We start from the raw sequence: 22,779 nt of genomic DNA, 5'->3' as shown, positions 1-22,779 counted from the left end.
TATCCAAACAAAGGTCTCAAGAATTTCTAATTCATTTTCAATAGTAACTAGTTGTAATATATTTGTATAGAAAATAATATTTTTGTTTATGAAACATAAAATGAAATGACCGCTCTTTTGGCTTTTAAATATGGAAAAATAGTTGTTGTAGGAAGATTAAAGATCGTATAAGCATTCAAAAGAATTACAAAGAATTGAAGAGGTTTTAAAATTTATTAGTTAGGTTAAAAAAACTAAACCAATTATCAAATAATAATATTATAGTTATTATGAAATAGAAATATTGGTGGACTATTAATGTGTACTACAAACGTTTTCCATAATGACATGAGTATAATAATTAATGTTTAATTTTCTTACTAATTGTCATAGGTTAGGAAAAAAGAAATCATGCATAGAGTCATCTTATAAGATTACTTAAATAGATGATATACATGTTGTGGATTAATTTGTGAATGTGAAAGATGAACTATTGTCTATTAATAAGTTCAGCTTTCAATTTTGAAGTAAAATCAAATGTTGGACTTTCATGCTTATTACAACTAAAAATTTTACTTGTTATTTTTTAAATCCTCACTTAAATTCTAGGTTAATTAATTATATTTCAGTACTTAATGCATTTCATAATTAAAATTTTAAAACTGTCTAATTGGTTCATATGCTTTTCATTTTAGGATTGTAAAGGCGGACTTTAACGCTTATTGCTACTAAATACTAAGAGTTTTACATGGTATTTTTTTCTTTCTTAATTTCTAAGTTAATCAATTATGTTTCAGTACTTAATATCATAATTAGATATATATATTTAATTCTTTAATTTGGTTGATAAATGTTTACTTTTTCATTGTGATTGTTAAATTTTTGTTTATTAATATATAAAAAGGAAAGAATAAGCAAGAACAAGTCTATAGAAAGTTTATGAAAAAATGAGAGAATATAATTTTAATAACAAAAAATTGGAAGGCGACGTTATTATCTTGCAAGAAGTGAAAATGTCACAATATTATATTACGAGATAGATGAATAATCAGTTATGATAAAGTTGATGGTTATAAATGAGTATAAATAGATAAATTGCATAATTAAATTACATTAGAATTTCAGTTCACAAAGTTTGATAACATATTTTTGTTATTATTTTGATTTGTTAGAATATCTACTTAATTATTTATGTCATATAAAACATAAGTTCGCTTGTGATGCACGTGCTAATGCTATTTCTTATGGAATATCTACTTAATTATTTATGGCATATAAAATATAAGTTCGCGTGCAAATGCATGTGCTAATGCTAGTTCTTATAAAAGGTACAACAAAACCTATTTCAAAGATAATACAAATTTAAAACATGACCCGAAAATAACAATAGCAACAAATCACTAAGTTATCTTACCCACCACTGTTCATTATAGGATACAAATGAAAATAAAATTGAAATGCATCTCAAAAGACGAAATTTCGTTTGTCGCAGGTGTAAAGTATTTAAAGTGGCAACCTTCATCTCCTTCAAATTTTTCCTCTACATTTTGTGCCATTACCTCGAAACTGTACTGTCTAACTATTCCTATGTCAAGTCAAGAAGCTATAAATGGTGAGATGAATGTGTGCCTTAAAACAAAATAATTCATGGATCTTGGTGGATATACAATAAGGTTCCATTTGGATTGATGGATTTCAAATATATTCAAATGCATTTTTGTTGTTTGAAAAAATAAAACCATAAACTTCAAATTCACTTCTTGCATGTTTGTATAGTATTTGATGTTAATTAGGATGAATTTCAAGTTTACTCAGTAATAGTATCATTTGAAATCCATTCTATTTTTAATTACTAATAATATAAATAAGTAGGGTGCATATTTAATATTAGATCTATTTTTTCATTGTAAACAATAAACTATAATCGAAGTCTATGAATTTCAAATCATGCACCCTAAAGGAAAAAAATGGTTGGGTGCAAATGAGTATTTACAGTCAAATACAAGGCAGATTACTCAATTGAAAGGAAAGAAACATGTTTGGTTGCCAAGGGATTCACTCAAAATTACATTTATTGACAACATTGAAACCTTTGAGGTTATTGATAAACTTGGGTCTGAGTCAAGTAAGACGCCAATTGAGTTGGGGAATTTAAAAAATGTTTGAAGGGAAATCAGTGGAAAATATTGAACTGAAAATAAAATGCATTGATCCTATGCAACTATATCGCGACAATAGATCAACTATCGGTATAACGCACAATCCAGTTCTTTATGATAGAATGAAGCATGTTGAAGCAGAACGGCAATTTATCAAAGAAAAGCTAGAGGAAGGGATTATCATTATTGAATATATTCCCACATCCAATCAACTAGCTGTCCTACTCACAAAGGAACTGTCAGCACAAACTCATGAATTTCTTATTTGCAAGCTTGGTCCTATCAATATCTATCACCAAGTTTGAGGGAGATTGTAGAATAAAATCAAGAATATTTTATGTCTGCATCAAATAGTTGATATCAATTTGTTGTATGATTTGATAGGATAATTTAATCTTTTAAACTTGGTATAATGATATTTTGTTTCAGACTGTGGAGTTAATGGCATCACTAGTACTGTATTTAAATCTTGCATTACACGCATAAATGAACATATTTGTATAAATTGTTTTCTCCTCCATATTTTCATAATGATGTTAACTAGCAATTAGGAAGTACCTTATGATTGTAAGAATCTGCTAGATAAATTTGACCATTTCCACAAGAAACACCTAGCGGATGTTGAAGAAGTACTTGGGATCCTATCCCATCATGGTCCCCGAACTGCAAATGCACAACACCCATGTTGCGATCTATGTTGGATGTCCCAGTAGTTCAAAGGCGGCAAAAATTCCTTACGGGAGAAGTACCTTGAATAAATTGTCCGAGAACATTGGATCACCACCAGCTAGTAATCTTGATCCTCCGGTTCGTAGATCAAGTGCTCGAATGGAGCTACTCTCACTATCAGCAATGTATGCTTCCTTTAAATCTGTTCAAGCAAACATGAAAATATAACACATAAATAGGAAATAATGGCATCATACAAGATAAGGAAGAAATATTCAACTTCTTTAATTTGGCATACCAGGTGCCAACGAGATACCAGAAGGTTGCGCAAATGAAGTGCTTCGAGAACTGTCTCAACATAAAATTGGAAGTTCCCAAAAGATAAAGAAATTAAAAATGGCTATAGAAAAAATATAGAATGATTTTGAAGAACCTCCTTAGAAGGCTAAAAACAAAACAACAGTGTACGATAATCCTTACCACTCCAAGGTTCTATATAAAGCCATAGTTTGACAAAATTTTGAAGAGTTGTGAATTTCAATCCTAATTCACATTATGAGTTGCAAATATATGGTAAGGTGAAAATAGCCCATCATCCAAGTACGTTTGCACACATCCATTCATAAGCCTGATTGATCATTGCTATTCAGAGGAATAAATTACATGCATATGACCATTACAATTACTTCAAATCAGGGAAGCCAAGTTACTTGCACATAGTTATGGCACAATTTGAAAATGTTTGAATAAAAATGCAAGTTGGATTGAAAAACAAAACATAAAGAAATAGAATCGCACAGTTGGTTTTGGAAAATTGCTACTTTTGCTATATTTCTTTTTCGCATAGAACTCGACCAAAACTGAGACATATAAACTGAATTAGCAATAATTTTAGTAGTATCAATTCTTTGTTTAACCATAAACACACAACTATGTTAATATTAAGTTACTTATAACTTCAACATTCAACAGGAACAAGAAGCAACATAACAGAATTCATACATGATCTTATCCTACCCTGATGAAGTACGTAAACAAACAACAACGTGCAGCATGCACCTGTCTTTGTAGATACCATATGATTGGTCATAAGTGACTTGTAGACACAAGAAAATTGAAACACAGAATACCTGGAACCATTCAAATTTCTTTCATAGCCATCACCACTAAAAGCTGTGGTAGTTCTGTCCAATGTATTATGTTTCCAGATTTGATGTTGGCCAGCCATTGCTATGTAAACAATATCACTTACAGGATCAAAGCAGACATCCCAGGGAGAGTTGAGTAGCTGACATATCATGAGAGGATACTAAGATGCATCTCTTCTACCAATGTTAATCAATATGTGATAAACAACAGAAATTAGAAGTGATATTATCCATAGATTATATGGAAACCCTAAATAAGGAAAAAACCACACCGCAGTCGAGTAGATATTACATACAACTGCCACTTGCTTAATTTGTGAGCCTAACAGAACGAAACATGCATATGTATTATGGCACCACATGATCGGTTGGTCCTTCCCTGTTCCCTCCGCCGCCACCACAAACCTCAAGGAATTTCCATAATAATTTTTCCCCAAATTTGTCATGCCGAGAGCTCTTTCATCCAGACAGAAACAAAATGGGTAGCATACGCTAACAGTTATTCAATTCACAAGGTGACTCAGGCCCCGTTTGGTATCAAAAGCCAAACCAGAAAAACACTTTTTTTTAAAAAAAAGTGTTTTTTTAGTTTACAAGGTGTCTGGATGGTCATTTAAGTGCTTAAAAAAACACTTTTTAAGTTAAATTTAGAGTTTTTTCAAAAGCAAAAAAAATTGCTTAAAAAAACACTTTTTTTATAAAAACTGTATGAAATCCAAACGGCAATCGGTTTTACCAACTGCACGAGGGTTATGAAATTCAAATGCAGTTCCCTATCTACAATGATACAATGCAGGATGCTTTTTTGCCACATCGGGATAATCCCAAAGCCAAACAAGACACGTATCCAAATCAGCGGATTTTGGGCGACGTCGGGTTGGACAAAAAAAAGTAGGCTACTTTGATTGTAAACGAGCCAACGAACAAAACTCATGTCTCTGCCATGAGCCCAATCATTTTTGGGCTAATAGCTCATTTAGGCCTTCAAATCCGCATTCTTTTAAATTTTGGGTAAAATCTTGTTTCGGTAATAAATCGGCCTAAAAAAATCGAAATTCGATTCCGATTTGATCTCCTTACTCCTTAGGCATGATAATATCTTTCAAGTTCGTTAATGACGTGCTTTCTGATTTTGAAAATGTTTCCAGGTTTTGATGATTTAAGTGCATTTTACAAATACGGAGATAGCTTTGGACTATAAGACAATTTACGAGCAAATAAATATCATTGTAAAGGCATGACCATTAAGAGGGAATGGGGTAGGAATGAAATGGAATAAGCATTCTCTCATTCCCTACACCCATGTTTGGTATGGCCTGGGAATGAGAATGACCATTACCATATAGTATATAATCACGGTAATAGCCATTCCATCCATATTTGATGGATATGGTCATTCCCACTCCTAATTTTTCTACATTCATAAAATCTCTCTCATTTAGCTTAATAAAATACCTAAAATAATAATCATGACAATGATAATATTATCAAACATATCCATTATAAATATAAAATGATTATAATTAAATAATTATGATAATATTAATAATTAAAATAAATACAATAATAACTTAATATTCACGTATTGATATAATAATTACTTAATAATAGAAAAAATGTATAATATAATAAAATAATTGTTAAGTAATTATTATCATTAGTACAGAATTGCACGCATTGCGTACTTATACATTGCGTTTTTTCATACACGCGTTGCGTGCTTGTACGGTTCTTTTTTGCGTACACGTTTGCGTTCATGTACATTCCGTTTTTTTATTAAATAATTTTAGAAAATAAAAAAATATTAAATCATTAAAAAAATTAAAAACAACGTTGGTGTGGCCTCACACTTAATATAATAGAAGAGATAATATTTTATTGAAAGAGAGTTATTTTAATAAATAAAAATTTAATAATAATAATTACTAAACTATATTAATAGTTATATTAGTTTTACTATAACGATAATTTTATAATGATTAATAAAGTATTAGTAGTAATAATTTTTATTATTTTAAATAATAATTATAATAAACGTTTTTGGGTAGCAATTATTTTGAATTTTAGTGAAGAAACTATTTGATAATTAAAATAATTTCATTTCATTCCTGTTTTATTTTTCTGGTATCAATCATTTGAATGGAATAAATCTACCATTCCATTCTTATTCTTATTTCATCTCAAAGTTGATTTAATTCCAACTTTATTCCACTCCTGTATACCAATCACTTTCATTATTTTCGAGAATTTCTAGGCATTCTATGAGAATCAACAGGTTGATCCATTTTCAGTTTATGCTTCTGTTACATCATACAAGGTATACAGTTCATAAAAAGTCTAAAGAAATCTCACCTGAGTGATTCCTGATCCTCCCCCTTTGTAGTCAGAACCCTTTATTCCATTTCCAGCAAGTGTTTGCACATTCTCACCGACAAAATCAACCACCCTACAGTTGTAAAAGTATAATATGTAAGAAAATGACAAACTTAGCATACCACAAATACCACCTTATATAAGTGATTCCAAGTACAATGGCATAACTGTGATGTATAATTAGCGCCCGATCATGTTAAAATTACGTGGACAGCTTGAGTTTATTTCCTAACGTTCCTGAATAACAAATGGTTGATTTTGTAAAGAGTTTTAAAGGTATTGAGATTTGGTTGAGCAAAAAGGAAAGGCAAATTTACTCTTTCAACATAAGTGCACCTTTTGTGCTCATCTCTTATAGTTCGAGGAAGGAGAAATGCTGGATAAGGAAGAGAACAATGAATTGTGGACAGGAGTGAAGTTATTCCATTAATCAGTTCACTGGCATACTCCATATTTTTCTGAACTTGTTTGATTCAAACACCTTCTGCACCATATGTTTGGTTAAACATTGGACTGGTAAAATTTTTAAGAATAACCTTCGCCCAACTCCAACCCCACCCACCTTCGATAAGTCGGGATCATAGTGCTGGTCTTTGCAGAAATATACAGTTTAGTTATACTTTCTCACCAATTCACAATAAACAAGATGATGTGAACTCCTTGTTCAATCCCTCCCTCAAGATTTTGATGCAAATTAACACAAGTTAGATGAAAAAGAAATTTTAATTCTCACACCGAGCTCATAAAATGCAATGGAGACTCAATAAAATGGCAGAAATCACGAAAACAAACTGACAAATCATTTCCTTGTGGCTTAAAATTTAAAATTCCCCTTGCAAAACTATTAAAAACAAGATGAACATCTAACGATAAGCACAGCAAATTAAATGTCAGGACCACTGTTACCTCAAAGCATGATTTTCAGTGTCAGCTACATAGAGGAGATTTTTTTTGGCATTATAAGCAAGACCCTATGCAAACAAATGCACATCAATAATTTCTTCTAGAATGCAGGGAAATCGAACTATCAACTGTTCCATACACTAAAATACACTTCGAAAAGAGGCAGAAAAACCATGACCTGTGGGCGGTTGAACATAGCATCATCAAAAGTACCATCACGAAGACCCTCTTCACCGGTGCATCCGATTTGCATTTTGAAATTCCCATCAAGATCGGTAACAACCTGAACTTATTACAAGACGATAATAGTTATAAACATTATAAAATGCATCTGACATTTACCGCAAAATAAAAAAACAAAAGGAAGGAGTAGGAGGAGCAACCGACAGAAAAAATGTTTAAAAAAGTGCAAGCTAAACATGCTAAAATTTGCATATAATCCAGCCCTCTCACATCCTGGAAAGGATCAACATTTTGAAAAGCTGTCAATCTTATCATAAGACTGACACACTCTGTCAGTAATACTGTAAAGATAAGTGTGAAAAATATAAAAAAATTATAAAATAATTCATTGAAGATTTACAAGGAAAAACTCCAAACTGATCAAAAACATCACAGAGAAAAATTTGAGTATACAAATTGAAGATAACAAAATGTATCCAATGGATATTTCTATCGCTCTCTAAGAGTTTACAAAATAGTAACACATACACACACATATGTATGCAAATATGAAAGCCTAATCTTAACCAAGTAAAATAGGGATCATCATATTCAAACAAATGCCACTACATGGTATATCCTACTTTCGAACAGCAAGAATGATCTAAAATGTGTGCGTGAAGTGCAGCTGGGTGGTTGTGCGTGTGTGTGGAGAGAGATAGAGAGAGAGCTAACAATGCGGTTGTGGTTGCTGTCAGAAATGAACAGTCGATTGTTGAGGATATCAACCTCCAGTTTACCCGGAAATTTTAATGGGGAAGTCAACAAGCGAGGATCATTGATTTTCTCCAAATTCAAGGGGACAGGTGTGTTGTCCAAGATCTTCTTCGTACCATAATATGTTAGTGCTGCCTTGACCAAATCATCAAGATCCTAGGAAAAAAAACTACAAATCACATTACAAAAGGTATCGAGTGTTTAAAGAGACTAGTTGATATGGAAGAAAGTAGAGGAATTCTTTTTCCGAAATTGCTCATTAAGAAACACAACAAGAAGACCACCAAACAAATAAAAATATATTTGTTTTTGAGTAGCATTTGTAGAGTGCCCTCACTTGAAAAGCAATTAATTTTCATTTGGACAGGAAGTAATGCTAAAAGAATAACCCAAGTTAAACCAATTAAATTAGCAGTAATTATTACAAGTCCATATAAATTTTAAAAAATGAGAACACAGAAAGGACAGAGACTTGTAGAACCTATAATCTTCGTGTCATGATTGGATTAGATGAATTAAATGAAATCAAGTAATCGTGTAGAGTTAAGTTCTCACTAATGAAATTTAAATAATGCTGAACAATATATAAAAACAAACACCACCTTACAACTGAAAATTTCTCTCAAGAGAAAAAAAAAGAATTTCTTCCAACAAAGATATAGAAAATAGACACTCCTAACTGCAAGTATGAAAAAACAAATAGAGGCTTCTTGTTGTCTCCAACAGTTACCATGAGCACTCATCGTCAACACGTAACATTTATGTCTCAACCAGTCACCGCAAAAGTTTGCTCTTGAAATGGGTCATGATCAATAAGTCATTATTCCACAAATGGTATTATGGCAAGAAGGAGCAAAAGGAAAAAGGAGGGGCATGATCGAAGGAGACATGACTAATGAGAACAGGAAAATCAAACTGCTGTAACGACATTGCAATACAGGTTACTAAGCCACTAAACAACCCAATTAGATTTTTCCCAGATTTGACCAGCCAACTTCTTACATTCAATTAATGACTTCTAATTAATTATTGGATACTTCACATATTGACTCGAAAAGATTTCAAATAGGTCAATGTATTTGTTTTCATAGTGGTGATGTTGATAGTTAAAACACTTTTTTGCTCTCTCCTCTGCTCAAGGTCTAGATGTTGTATCGAAATTAGAATCTATAAGAGATATCTGTTGACAAAAATACCTAAATCTTGCAAGGAAACAAATCAAACTAAAAGCTCCACAAAATAATAAAATATTTTTTTTGCCATCCATACTTCTTTCTTGATCATCCTCTTCACAACACATGGATGTAGTGTTAGAGCATTAAAGGTAATTAAATTTTTTTAACTATGTATACTCATTCCTTGCTAACGAAGTAATATTGTGAAAATAATAGGCATTTTACCCGCAAGTATCAAAGGAACTGATGAAACAAAGTGGAAAATACTGGAACAATTAGTACCTTTCGGCGACCTTCACCTGTTATTTGTGCAATAAGCTTGCCATTAGGATCAACAAGAGCAAACGTAGGCCATGAATTCACACCTAGCTCCCGCCATAAATACATATCACCATCATTGACAACCTGGATAGTAGAAATTCAAATTGATTTATTATCATGAATAGTTTAGTAGATTTTAGGGCTAACAGAGAAAATAGGAAACACAGACAAACAAATCTCACACATCAATGCATATATGTTGGGTATGCCACATTCGACCAAATTAAGAAGTTTAATAACATGACCGAAGACTATATAATGTGTGACAATTAAGGCATATATCAAACTTTCATGCTCAAAAACATTAGATAATGCCAGTGTGCTCCAATTTGAGTGAATAAATGTTTATCATGGAGATGCCAGAGACATGTTTCCTACTGCATATGTTTTTTGGGCTCATTAGTAGAGAAAGGTAGAAAAAACAAGGATATCAATGTTGACTTCATCTTACTATGCACTACCATAGATTGCAAAATGCAAACACAAACAACCCATTGACTGTGGATGAACCCCAGCAATTTGGGAGGGAAAATATTGTTTCATAATAAGAAATCCAAGTTTTTTTTTGATAAGAAACTATAATATTATTGATAATATGAAGTTACTTGGAATACAAACAGTGGACCAGTGGTCCACAAAAGCAAACTAGTTTCCAAAGCAAACAAAGATAGTTATCATTCTAAATCAAAGCCAATTTCAATCCCTATACAAGTCTAACATCGCCAAAGATTGAAAATTTGAACCCTTGTGGGCCCAAATGGATACTCTCAATTTGATCTTGTCCCAAAGTTCTTTCACCGCTTCCTTTTCAGCCATAATGACCAACACACGCAATGAACCACTATTAACCAAAAGACTCTCCTTCTCTCTCCAAGCCGCCCTCCAAAATCAGTAGCATACAAGTCTTTTGTTGATTTCGGGATTACCCAAGATAATCCCAATTCATTGAGAGCTAGTTTCCACAAGGAACCAGAAAAGGGGCAGTGAATAACCATATGATCCCGAGTCTCTCCCCCCTGTTTGCATAGCACACACCAGTTCGGGCTAAGGGAGATATTCGGGAGCCTCTTTTGAATCAAATCGCAGGTAGGTAATCTTCCCAACGCAGCTGTCCATGAGAAAACCTGAACCTTCGTCGGAATATGAGCTTTCCAGATTGGGTTAAAAAGAGAGAAACTAGGGAATCGCTCCTCTGGAAAGAAAGACTCGAAGAAAGACTTTACCGAAAATATACCTAAGTTGTCCCACACCCATTTCCTCACATCCTCCACGCCCTCTACTAAGTTTACCCCCCTCAAAACTTCCAGCAAGTTACTTAGCTGGCCAATTCATCATACCTCAAATCGCGTCGAAAATGCAAGTTCCAAGAAAGAGAGTTAGAGGAATAAGATGAATCTCGACAAAGAAAAAAAGAAATCTGTCTATTGTGCTCCCTAGATATCTAAAAAAGGTTAGGAAATATATCCTTAAAACTAGAATTCCCCACCCAGCAATCTTCCCAAAATCTAAATCTGTCCCTCCCTAAAACCACTGCCCTCACAGAGTGACTGAAAGCCAGATACGTCCTCAATATGAATTTCCACGGGCTTCTAAAAGTGTTGTGTCTAGCCAACCCCGCATCCCAACCGTTATCTTGAACTCCGTATTTGCTCCCTATAAGTCTCTTCCAAAAAGTGTCCCCCTCCGTCGAAAATCGCCACCACCATTTACCTAGCAAAGCCTTGTTCCGAAGGCACAGATTGCCTATTCCCAGGCCTCCTCTATCTTTTGGTCTACAAACTTTATCCCAGCCTACCAGATGACAATGGGTCTCCCCGTCCGATCCATCCCACAAAAAGTTCCTCATAATTTTCTCCATGTCCTCTGCAACACCGCGTGGGATCCTAAACAGCGGCATATAATACAAGGGAAGGGCACTCATGACCGCCGATATCAGCGTGAGTCTGCCTCCTCTTCATAGGAATGCTTTCTTCCAGCTAACTAGCCTTGTGTCCCACATCGGTTGGGTAAATATATTGGGAGTTTAATACATAGACAAACACAATCATCCCCCCTTGAGCTAACTTTTGGGGTGGGTGAGTTATGTCCAAGTCCAAATTTTAACATGGTATCAGATCCCAAGTTCAACCATTATGTGTTGGACTGCCCATAATTTGGCCACCCGTTAATGTCTCCACGCTCCAGTTCTTTTCATTCCTGGGTGTGAGAGGGGTGTGTTAGCATGTTAGTTGTGTCCCACATCGGTTAGATAAATATCTTGGGAGTTTAATATATAGACAAAGAAAATCCCCCCCTTGACCTAGCTTTTGGGTGAGTTAGGTTCAAGTACAAATTTTAACATGTACTTGTCTTCACCTAGATCACCGGTAAGCCGGAGTAAGTACAAATCATATCACTCTAAACCTTCTCCTTCATTTAGTACCTGCCAATCTCAGCATGTTTTGTTCAATCATAATGTACATGGTTTTCTGCTTACTTAACAACTAACTATCACAATAAACATCAATTGGATTGTTCCATTTATTAAACCATAATAACTCATAGATTCTGAATGCCAATCACCCATAGCTCATCTTCTATGCTAGCAAGAAGATGATTTTATTTTACTATGCTAGTGTATATTGGTGGAGCGAAGTTTCTTTTGTCGGTTGCGGATCTCTTGTCCGCCTTTTGTAATTATTTCTCACATATATAATATATTATTGTTTCTTATCAAAGAAAAAAAAAACTATATTCCTCTATTAAGTGATCGCTTCAAACTTAATAAAATCTTGAGTGGTATTTTAGCGAAGAGACATGATTCTTCATAATTATGCATGAAAAGCAAAACTTCCAACATAAACGACATTTGGCTTGGTATGAGACAAATAAATAGGAATTGAAACTCATCAAAAAAATAATGGTATGTTTGGTATTGTTTCCAATGTTTACCAAAGTATTAAGAGCGTGCATTTTTTAAAGTGGCTTGAGGAATTAACAATAGATGGTTTTGTTAATGAAAAAATTATTGTATTAGTTTGAACTGTTTGAAATTTTATTTGATAATCAATTTTGCTTATACTATGCAAGAATTTAAAAATCCTTAATGTACATCGCATTGTGTTGTGTTGTGTTGAATATAATAACAAATTGGAATTTGGATAGTAAGGTAATTTGAATTATAATAATAATTATATTAAGAGAAGTGAAATTGAGTTTATGGAAAAGAAACGAAAGTGTTGAAGATTTAAATAGATTGGATAAGATATTCATTCAATGTTTAAATAATGATTAGATAAGATTTGATATTTAAATTTCTGTTATTTCCTTGTATATATTAGGGTAACTTGTACGCTTAATTCAGTCAATAAAAATTATTCTCTTCCCTCATATAGATTCTACTTTACCACATGGTATCAGACTTTTAGGGTAAACCCTAGCCATGACCAAATACGGCTACGACTACATGGCTTCTTCCTCTGAATCTGATAAACAGCCACCAAGCATGCCTGATTTTTCACCAATTCACTCCATTACATGCCACAAACTCAATGGTCAGAATTATCTCCAATGGTCTCAGTCCGTCATGATGTTTATATGCGGCAAGGGCAAGGAAGATCTCTTATCTGGTTCATCCAAGCGTCCAGCTTCTAGGGATGGCAAATTCAAGGCTTGGAATGTTGACAACAACATGCTTATGTCGTGGCTAATTAATTCTATGGTCCCCAAAATTGCTGAGAATTTCTTACTATACCCCTCTAGCAAGGAGATATGGGATGCAGTCCATGATACATATTCAGCCCGGGACAGCACATCTGAATTATTTGGTGTGGAAAGTTTGGTTCATGAAATACGACAGGGTGATAACAATGTTACGACATACTTCAATGCCCTCACCAAACTTTGGCAGCACCTGGATATATTTGAGACACATGAATGGAAGTGCACGACTGATGAACCACAATTCAGAAAAATAGTGGAAACCAAATGAGTGTTTAAGTTCCTTCAAGGCCTCCATCCATCACTTGATGAAGTTCGTGCCCGCATCTTGGCCATAAAACCATTGTCGGGGCTTCTCGTGGCTTTCTTCGAGGTCCGCCATGAGGAAAACCGGTGGAAGTTGATGTTGGGCTCCTCTCATTCTCCTTCAGTAGAAGGTTCTTCTCTTGCTTACATTCGGCCCTTATTCTCGACCATTTCCGACCATGGTGTTCGCAATTCGCCCATTTCTTCCCCTGTTCCTAATCACCATATGCGGAATGGCAGGCCTTGGCGTGAGAAATGCAAGAAACCCAATCACACGTTGGACACTTGCTGGTGCATTCATGGAAAGCTAGTGGACTGGAAACCAGCAAGAAAAAGACGTGTCAATGCTGCTGCTTCAGATTCTGTCTCTGCTGCCACGCAACAACCTTTCATCAAGCACAGTTGGATGTTCTTCAGCGTCGTTCAGCCAGAATTCTGCCCAAATGTCCTCACTTATTAGTGCTGGTACAACAGTCCCTCAAGGTGACTTCTCTCTTACATTTTTCTCCAAACAGGATTTGAACTCTACGTGGATTGTTGACTCGGGCGCCTCTGATCACATGATGGGAAATTTTTCACTTTTTAGTTCATACAATCCTTGTAGGGATTCTCGGTCTGTGCGTATTTCTAATGGATCTAGTTCAAGGGTATTTGGTATTGGCTCTGTATATATCTCACGTGATATTTCTTTACAAGTTGTGATCTTTGTTCCTGATCTAGCATGCAATTTGCTGTCTATTAGCAAAATTAATGCCGATATCCATTGCACTGCTAAATTCTCTGTGGATTCTTGTTTTTTCCAGGAACTGAATTTGGGGAAGACGATTGGCAGTGCTGAACTATGTGCTGGCTTGTTTCTCATCCAAATGGACCCTAACTTTAAGAATGGGCCGAAGAATATTCCAAGCCTAGCTCTTCCTAATTCCTGTTCTGTTTTCCATTCCAATAAAGAAAATTATATTCTTTTATGACATTATAGATTAGGTCATCCTAACTTTCTGTACCTTGCCAAACTGTTTCCATTTATCTTTAATAATAAATTACCAAGTTTAATTCAGTGTGAAATTTGTCAAGTTTCCAAACACATACGTAGCACCTTTAAAACGCAACCATTCAAACCATCAACACCTTTCTCACTTATTCACGGTGACATTTGGGGGCTATCAAAAATAAAAAAATGTCACGGGTGCTCGTTGGTTCCTTTTATTTGTAGATGATCATACTCGAGTGTCGTGGGTATTCCTCATGAAGGATAAGTCTGAAACCACTTCATTGTTCCAGCTTTTTCATTCAATGATTCAGACACAGTTTTCAGCAAAAATCCAAGTTCTGCAGAGTGATCGAGCCCAAGATTATTTTAATTCAGTGTTAAGTACTTATCTGACCTCTCATGGCATTGTACACCAAAGTTCATTTGTCGACACCCCTCAACAAAATGAGGTATCTGAACGCAAAAATCGTCACCTCCTAGAGGTTACCCACTCTCTTCTATTCTCGTACAAAGTCCCTAGCCCACTACATATCTCATTAATCGCATGCCCTCTCGTGTCCTCAACTACAAAACACCTATCGAGTGTCTCGTGGAATCCTTCCTCAATATACATCTACTTAACTCTATTCCACTGAAAATCTTTGGGTGTTCCACCTTCGTTCATGTTCATTTCCATCATCGTGGTTAACTCGATCCAAGGGCCATCAAATGCATTTTCTTAGGGTATTTGCCTAACCAAAAGGGCTACAAATGCTACCCTCCAGTCACCCGCAAATTATATCACTCTCTACATGTCACGATTAGGGGTGGTTCGGTACGGTATACCGCGCATACCGTACCGAAATTTTCGATACGGATACCGTACCGAAAATTTCGGTACACCGACATGTCGGTATGCTGAAATTTCGGTATGGCATAAATCCATACCGATACCGTACCGAATTCCGTTATGATACCGCACCGAAATTTTCGGTATATACGGTTTTTTTTCAGTACGGTAAAGGCGGTATGACGGCATTTCGGTATTTTTCCCCAGCCCGCACAATCTTCAAAAACGAACCTTTTTACCCCAATTTTTCCATTCAGGGGGAGAGTATCACCAACAAATCTCCAAATTGGGAACTCACGTAATTTGTAGACCCAATCTATGTTATTCCAGAAATAGATCATGTAACACAACCTAACTCCCAATCAACTCCTCCAAATGGATATTCACAGTGAAATATAAGGCTGATGGAAGCATTGAACGATACAAAGCACGACTAGTTGCAAAAGGATACACTAAGTCGTATGGAATTGATTACCAAGAGACGTTTGCTCCAGTTGCAAGACTCAACACAGTTAGGGTGCTCCTATCAATTGTTGTCAACCTTGACTGACCATTATTCCAACTAGATGTTAAAAATGCATTCATCAATGGGGAGTTGGAGGAAGAGGTGTACATGGATATTCCCTCAGGATTTGTGACAGAAGCTGTGAGAAACAAAGTATGCAGGTTGAAGAAGTCTTTGTATGGCCTTAAACAGTCACCTCGGGCTTGGTTTATCGGTTTACAAATGTGTTGACAAAAGAAGGATACCTACAGTGTCAGTAAGATCACACTCTATTTGTCAAACACATTGAGGGAATGATCATTGCTCTGATTGTCTATGTTGATGACATCGTCCTCACAGGAGATCATAAAGCATAAATGACCCGAGTAAAAGGTGCCCTCTCAAAGGAGTTTGAAATGAAAAATCTGGGACATCTTAAATATCTTTTGGGTATCATGGAATCTCAATTTCGCAAAGAAAGTATGTTCTAGACCTACTAAAGTCTAAAAGAGACAGAAATGATAGGGTGCAAACCAGTGGATACCCCAGTGGATCCAATACGTGAAAATAGGGATGAATGGAGATCGAACACTTGTTGACAAAGGAAGATACCAGCGATTGGTTGGTAAACTGATCTATTTATCACACACCCGGCCTGACATTGGATACATTGTGAGTGTAGTCAGTCAGCTCATGACTAAACCCACTGAAGAACACATGGAAGCTGTATATCGATTGTTGTGATACCTGAAGGGAACATCTAGAAAAGGGTTGCTCTTTAGGAAAACTACATAAGGAAATATTAGAGTCTACAGTGATGCTGATTGGGCAGGTTGTCCTGTTGATAGACGCTCTACATCTGGATACTGCTCGTTTGTATGGGGTAATCTAGTGACATGGAGAAGCCAGAAACAACCAGTTGTCGCTCGAAGTAGTGCAGAAGCTGAATTCCGTGCCTTATCCAATGGAATTTGTGAAGGCTTTTGGCTTAAATGCTGCTCAATGAACTGAAATGGGAGACAGACATCCAATAGATTTGATGTGTGACAACCAAGCTGGATTAAAAATTGCCAAGAATCCAGTCCACCATGACCGAACCAAGCATGCGGAAATATACAAACATTTCATAACCAAAAAGATTGAGAAAAAGGTAGTTGATTATGTTCCCTCTCACATGCAACTCGCCAATATCTTGACAAAGCCTTCCATCAACCAAACTTTGAAGAATTGAAGTCCAAGCTCAGCATGACAAACATCTACAACCAAGCTTGAGGGAACTGGCCAATATCTTGACAAAGCCCTCCATCAACCAAACTTTGAAGAATTGAAGTCCAAGCTCAGCATGACAAACATCTACAACCAAGCTTGAGGGGGAGTGTTGAAGATTTAAATAGATTGGATAAGATATTCATTCAATGTTTAAATAAGGATTAGATAGGATTTGATATTTAAATTTTTGTTATTTCCTATATTAGGGTGTAACTTGTACGCTTAATTCAGTCAATGAGAATTATTCTCTTCCCTCATATAGATTCTAATTTACCACTGAAAGGGACATACTCTCCACTAAGTGTTTGAGAGAGCTTGTAGGAAGCACTAATTTTGTGAAAGAAAAGCTGAGAAGCGTTTCCTAGAAGCTATCCCAAACACTACCTAAATATCTGATTCCATTTTAATTTTTCATATTTCTAAGATCATTGTGGTATTTTATGTCAACATAACACCACAGTGCAGAGAACCAACATCAATGGAGTCTGGTTTGAGATGTAATATCCTATGTTGAGATTTCAAGTGCACAAGAAACACAACATCCTACCTAATTTCATACACTGGGATACATGTTTAGTAGCTATGGTGTGGGCAAGGAACATAACATCCTTTGTAATATTATAGACTGGGAGATATGTTATGTGAACATGGTTATGTTCCTAGTAAATATCATAGATCAAGAAATATTTCATGAACATGGTTGCATCGTAAGGGGCCTTGCATGCTCTTCCCACAATGATCCAATGCTGCAATGTGGCTACAATTTGATGACATTCCACGAAAGGCCACAATTGCTAATGCATAAAATATTTCCCAAGAAATTGGCAAACCACCATGTTGATCATGATATTTACATCTTGTTATATTTCTTCTGTGAGTTGTAGTTATTTTTGTGTTCTCGGCCACAGTTCGTTATTCATGTGGTCGGCAGGTGAGGTATAAGGCTTAGCACTACAGGATGAGGAACATAGAGATTAAGAGAGTTTAGTCACGAAGGACCAGTTGACATATGTCATATTTATATTTTATTAGGGTTGGAATGTACTCAAATGATTTTGTAATGAAACCTATCGTATAATAAACAATAATGATGGTTCGATGATCAATGTATTTTTGATTCATCAATCCTCCCAATAGATGAGAGTATTTTTTCTTAACCGCTCTTTCAGTGGAGAAAACGATTTCTCTTAACCACATTTATCTTACCAGCCCTTTTTGTACAAAGAGTCATTCATTTTGACCACCCATTAGCTAAGAAAGCTTTCTGTTTGTATATTTGAATTCACATTTACCTGAAAGGGTACTCGGGCCTGTACGTGAGATGAGTCTTGTGAGTTGGTCGATTCTGGATCCATACTCTAAGGGGCTCCAAATTTTTTTAATATATACATAATAGGGAAAATTGTATATGTCACTCCTCTGAAATTCCGGGTTCGCTGATAACCCCTTGTGAAATTTTTTAAGCTAAAAACTCCCTGTGTTTCCGGATCGGTAGCACGCGCACCCTTCCTGCTATGGTTTGTAGTTCACGCGCTATGAGATGCAAATATTGAAGTTTTTTTATATAAAAGGTCTAAAATACCCTTAAATGACTGATATATGTGAATGTATTGTATCTCGTCTCTTTCATCTCGTCTATTCTTCTCTTGTGGCACATCTCACTTGGATGGAAGATGGAATCAAAGGTTGATGTAAGGTATGCTCAAACTCCATGGTGTTAGTGCAATGTTAGGGCTGATATTAGAGTTGCCCAAACTGAAAAACCATCCAAAGGACGACTGTATTATTGTTGCTCTTTTCAGAAATGTGGGTATTTCCGTTGGTATGTCCCGAAAAGTGTACGTGGTTTTGTTGGAGACTCCGGTGAGGTGAATTCTGAGATGGGAAGTGGGCAGCCATCGTCTTAGATGGGAAGTGGGCAGCCATCGGCTTCAATGCCATGTCCAAGGAAAACTTACCAGATGAAGTTACGAAATACAAATCTCGAAGATGAGCAATCAATTGACCATGGGAGATGTCCGATCGAAAGTTCAGCAACAATGAAGATAAGTTCATAGGTTAGGGTTTGGCTGAGAGAAAGGGAAGAAAAATGAGAGATATCGGTGACAGAGTTATTAACAATGACAGAGATCGATTTTATTTATGTAAGGGCCATTTCGCCATTTTGATTATTTATTTGACTAAAAATTGAGTTGGGTGTGTGTGCTACATATCCGAAAACACAGGAGATTTTTAGCTCAAAAAAATTTCACAGGGGGTTATCAGCGAACCCGGGATTTCACAGGGGTGATATATGCTATTTTTCCCACATAGTATTGCTCCAAATACATACTCAAAACAATATTCATTCTATTATATTAGCCCAACAAATTTCAAAGATGAAGTGACTTCACTTTTCATAACCATGTATTGACGTATATATATACGATTAGAATTCTTTGTTCATCATTTCATTCAGTTAATCCCCCACTAAGCAGTGATTTAGGTAATCGAATATCAACACTATACTTTTCTTCTAATCATTAGAATTTGATACTGAGAATTCTTAAAGAAATTTTTGTTTGAGAACTTTCATTATGTATAAGTTTTGTTATAGATTATAAAAAATAAATTATAGTTTTTAAAAAATTTCTTTCTACTTTTTGTTTATATTATTAGATAAGACAATAACATATATTTAAAAAATTACAAAGTTTCCTGTAATTTTTAAGACTCAATTCATGAATGGTTGCTTTTGTTGTCAATTTATGAATGACCGCCAATTTTCAGTCTCTTCCGTAGCTCTTGACCATGCTGGAAAACTATCTTCAATCTTTTGTTGCATATAGCCAAACGATCAAGGTCTCGACGTTTTGATTTTTCATTCTCAAGAAGTTTCACATGGAGTTTCTAGCATTTTTTTTCTAGTATCTAGCCACTTGTAACAATAGACAGACGAAATATTCCTCGTTCAGTTTGATGATTTTGATTACCATTTGATCTTGTGCTCCCAATTGCGACAGTTCTTCTGTCCTCAACAAAGATAATAGCATTATTTTTGTTTGAGGTGATTACATCCTTTTTTTCTAAGCACTTGTACGCTGACTGGGTAGGATCGAATACTATAGTTGATGGTAATGGTGCAACTTCAATCTTTTAAATTTTATAGCAGTTCAAATGTCATGTTTAGATTACTCTTGTTGCCAGGGCAATTATTTTTTCCCAGCATTTCCTTTACCAATATTTGCACTATCTTTCCATTCGTGGAAATCGAGTATGTAATCTTGGATCTGATACTAATTATAAGACCGAACACTTGTCGTTTCACTAAAACAACAGCTGATAATAACGATGCAACTCAAATATTTTAATTGTACAACAAGCCAAGCGCCACATTTTGACAGCTCTTCTAGTAGGGGTAATTAGTGTTTTCCATAAACTATCAAAATTCAAACCAAGAATATTTTAGAAAATCCTTTTCTTTTCGATAACCTTTTGAAGAGAGTTGCATCATCACTACACATGATTTGGATGCAATGAAAATCGTTCACCTTGTCATGGGATTTGTAAAAGATGGGATTTATTTCGTCATTGATTATTGAGTTCCTTGTTTGATGGAAGTGAGAGGCTTTAATTTTCATAAACCTGAGAGAGATCACAAACCGATATATCTTTGGTAGTGTTAAACAACATGACAATATCAATCATCTCTATACCATGGATCTACAGGTACATATCACCATAGAAGTCATGTTCAATCTAACTGACATTTATAATCCTTTCAAGTATTATTCTGAGTATATGATTGAGTTTGCCAACTTATCTTCAAAAACATGCTAGTCAATGGCAACTTCCATAAATTTTTCCAATGACCATTTAAGTTGCTTGAATATTCTATAATTCCCCAATTTTATATTTTCAATTGTAATGTCTCCTCCAACAAGGGTGTTGCCTCCAATGAGCCACTTGTTGCAAGGGTTGTATCCATGATTTCGAAATCTTAAGGACTGATCACAAAGGATATAAAAAAATTTTCCTATTTCAAAGATCCAAGAGCCCTCGAGGCACTTGAACCATGCAAAAAATTGAATAGAAAAAGTTGTTTCCTAGATTTAAAAAAAAAATCCTATATTTCTCAGCAAAAATCACAAGAAAATAGATGAAGCTTAATAAATTTGGTTGTTTCTGGGACACTTGACCAACTTTCATAAAGCATATACTGAGCGCACACCACAAAATGTATGGCTAAAATGATTCAAGGGACATCCAAATAGAAATACTTACTGGATGAGTGATTCCATAGCGCAAAACAGCATTTCGAATGGCCTCTAAGTCTTTCTCATTATCAAACTTTGCAGAATGCACTCCTACAACAACAAACTATAAATAACCACTAATCACACAACTGGAATGTACAAAATAACATGAAATTTATCAGTTAAACTGTGAATACATCAATCCCACCATATACAGCTGTAGCAAAGCACAGGGCATAATTTTTTGCACCAAGTTCAGGAAAGTTTAAAACATGCATTTCCTTGTTATATATGATTCTATTTCTAATCAAATCAACACATTGTTAGGACTAAATTTTATTGCTTTTTGTATTTAAACTGTGAATACATCAATCCTGACTTGTTTACTCCTTCCAAAATCATATATATGTATATCACTATCAGAAAATCGTATGAATATTTTTATAGAAACGATATTATATTTATTAAAACTATTGATTACAAAAGACGAACAAGTGGTCTGCCCAAAACAAAGCAAAAACCCGGATCATATTATGATATTAACAACAAATAAGACTCCAGTCCCTAACTGAATCTGATCCCGAAAATATCTTAAACTCCTTATGCTTACCAATCCAGCTAGGGGCCTAAAACTTAATCTTGTCCCAACATTCTTCAAGCTATTCTTCTAGATTGTCAAAAATCCTCCTATTCCTCTCCAACCAAACTGACCAACAAATACAATGAACTACCACCATTCAAAAATTTCTACCCCTCCCACCAAGGTCACATCCAAGATCTGCTGCAAATAAATCTCTCGTTGATCTCGGAGCTACCCAAACCAGACCCAACTCCTGCAATGCTTTGAACCAAAGGTAGCTCGTAAAATGGCAATGAATAAAAATGTAATCTTGAGTCTCCACCTTTTGCCAACATAACACACCAATTTGGGCAAAGAGACCAGTGGGCCACCTCTTTGCATCATCTAGTTGGTAAGTTTTCCAACACTACAATCCACTTGAACACTTGAACCTTGGATGGGATCCGCGCTTTCCAAAAGACATGATAATAAAGAAGAAAAGAGGGAAAAATATTGTCCGAAAAAAAAGGCTCATGGAAAGATTTAAGTATTTAACTGAAAAAATCTTTTGAGGAATCCCAAACCCATTTTCCCAAACCCTAGTAATTCCCTCAAAACACCTCATCCCTCAAATCCCGACGGAAGTGAGGATCCAAACAAAGAAAGGAGGAACTGGAATAAGTGTCAAAATGAATAAAATAGGAAATAGGGTTATTATGAGGCGTAGAAATCTGAAATAAA

At 35.2% G+C, this 22,779-nt stretch overlaps 1 protein-coding gene across 3 annotated transcripts in view; it reads right to left on the bottom strand.

Annotated features, from left to right (window-relative positions):
* The window catches only part of LOC140863710 (protein SUPPRESSOR OF QUENCHING 1, chloroplastic-like), a 46,398-nt gene that overhangs the window by 5,159 nt on the left and 18,460 nt on the right, over positions 1–22,779 (bottom strand). For all 3 annotated transcript variants that reach the window (XM_073267322.1, XM_073267323.1, XM_073267324.1), the window contains exons 14-23: positions 21,508–21,603; positions 9,628–9,750; positions 8,129–8,326; positions 7,410–7,514; positions 7,235–7,299; positions 6,308–6,401; positions 3,938–4,095; positions 3,106–3,155; positions 2,888–3,009; positions 2,697–2,801 (exon numbers count right to left, since the gene is read on the bottom strand). In XM_073267322.1, coding sequence (XP_073123423.1) covers positions 2,697–2,801; positions 2,888–3,009; positions 3,106–3,155; positions 3,938–4,095; positions 6,308–6,401; positions 7,235–7,299; positions 7,410–7,514; positions 8,129–8,326; positions 9,628–9,750; positions 21,508–21,603 — 1,116 coding nt within the window. The remainder of the gene's footprint in view (positions 1–2,696; positions 2,802–2,887; positions 3,010–3,105; positions 3,156–3,937; positions 4,096–6,307; positions 6,402–7,234; positions 7,300–7,409; positions 7,515–8,128; positions 8,327–9,627; positions 9,751–21,507; positions 21,604–22,779) is intronic.

The sequence above is a fragment of the Henckelia pumila genome, chromosome 4 (assembly GCF_033568475.1).
Source record: "Henckelia pumila isolate YLH828 chromosome 4, ASM3356847v2, whole genome shotgun sequence".
NCBI classification, from domain to species: Eukaryota; Viridiplantae; Streptophyta; class Magnoliopsida; order Lamiales; family Gesneriaceae; genus Henckelia; species Henckelia pumila.
Note: the sequence above shows the minus strand (reverse complement) of the source record. Positions and strands in the feature narration are given on the sequence as shown.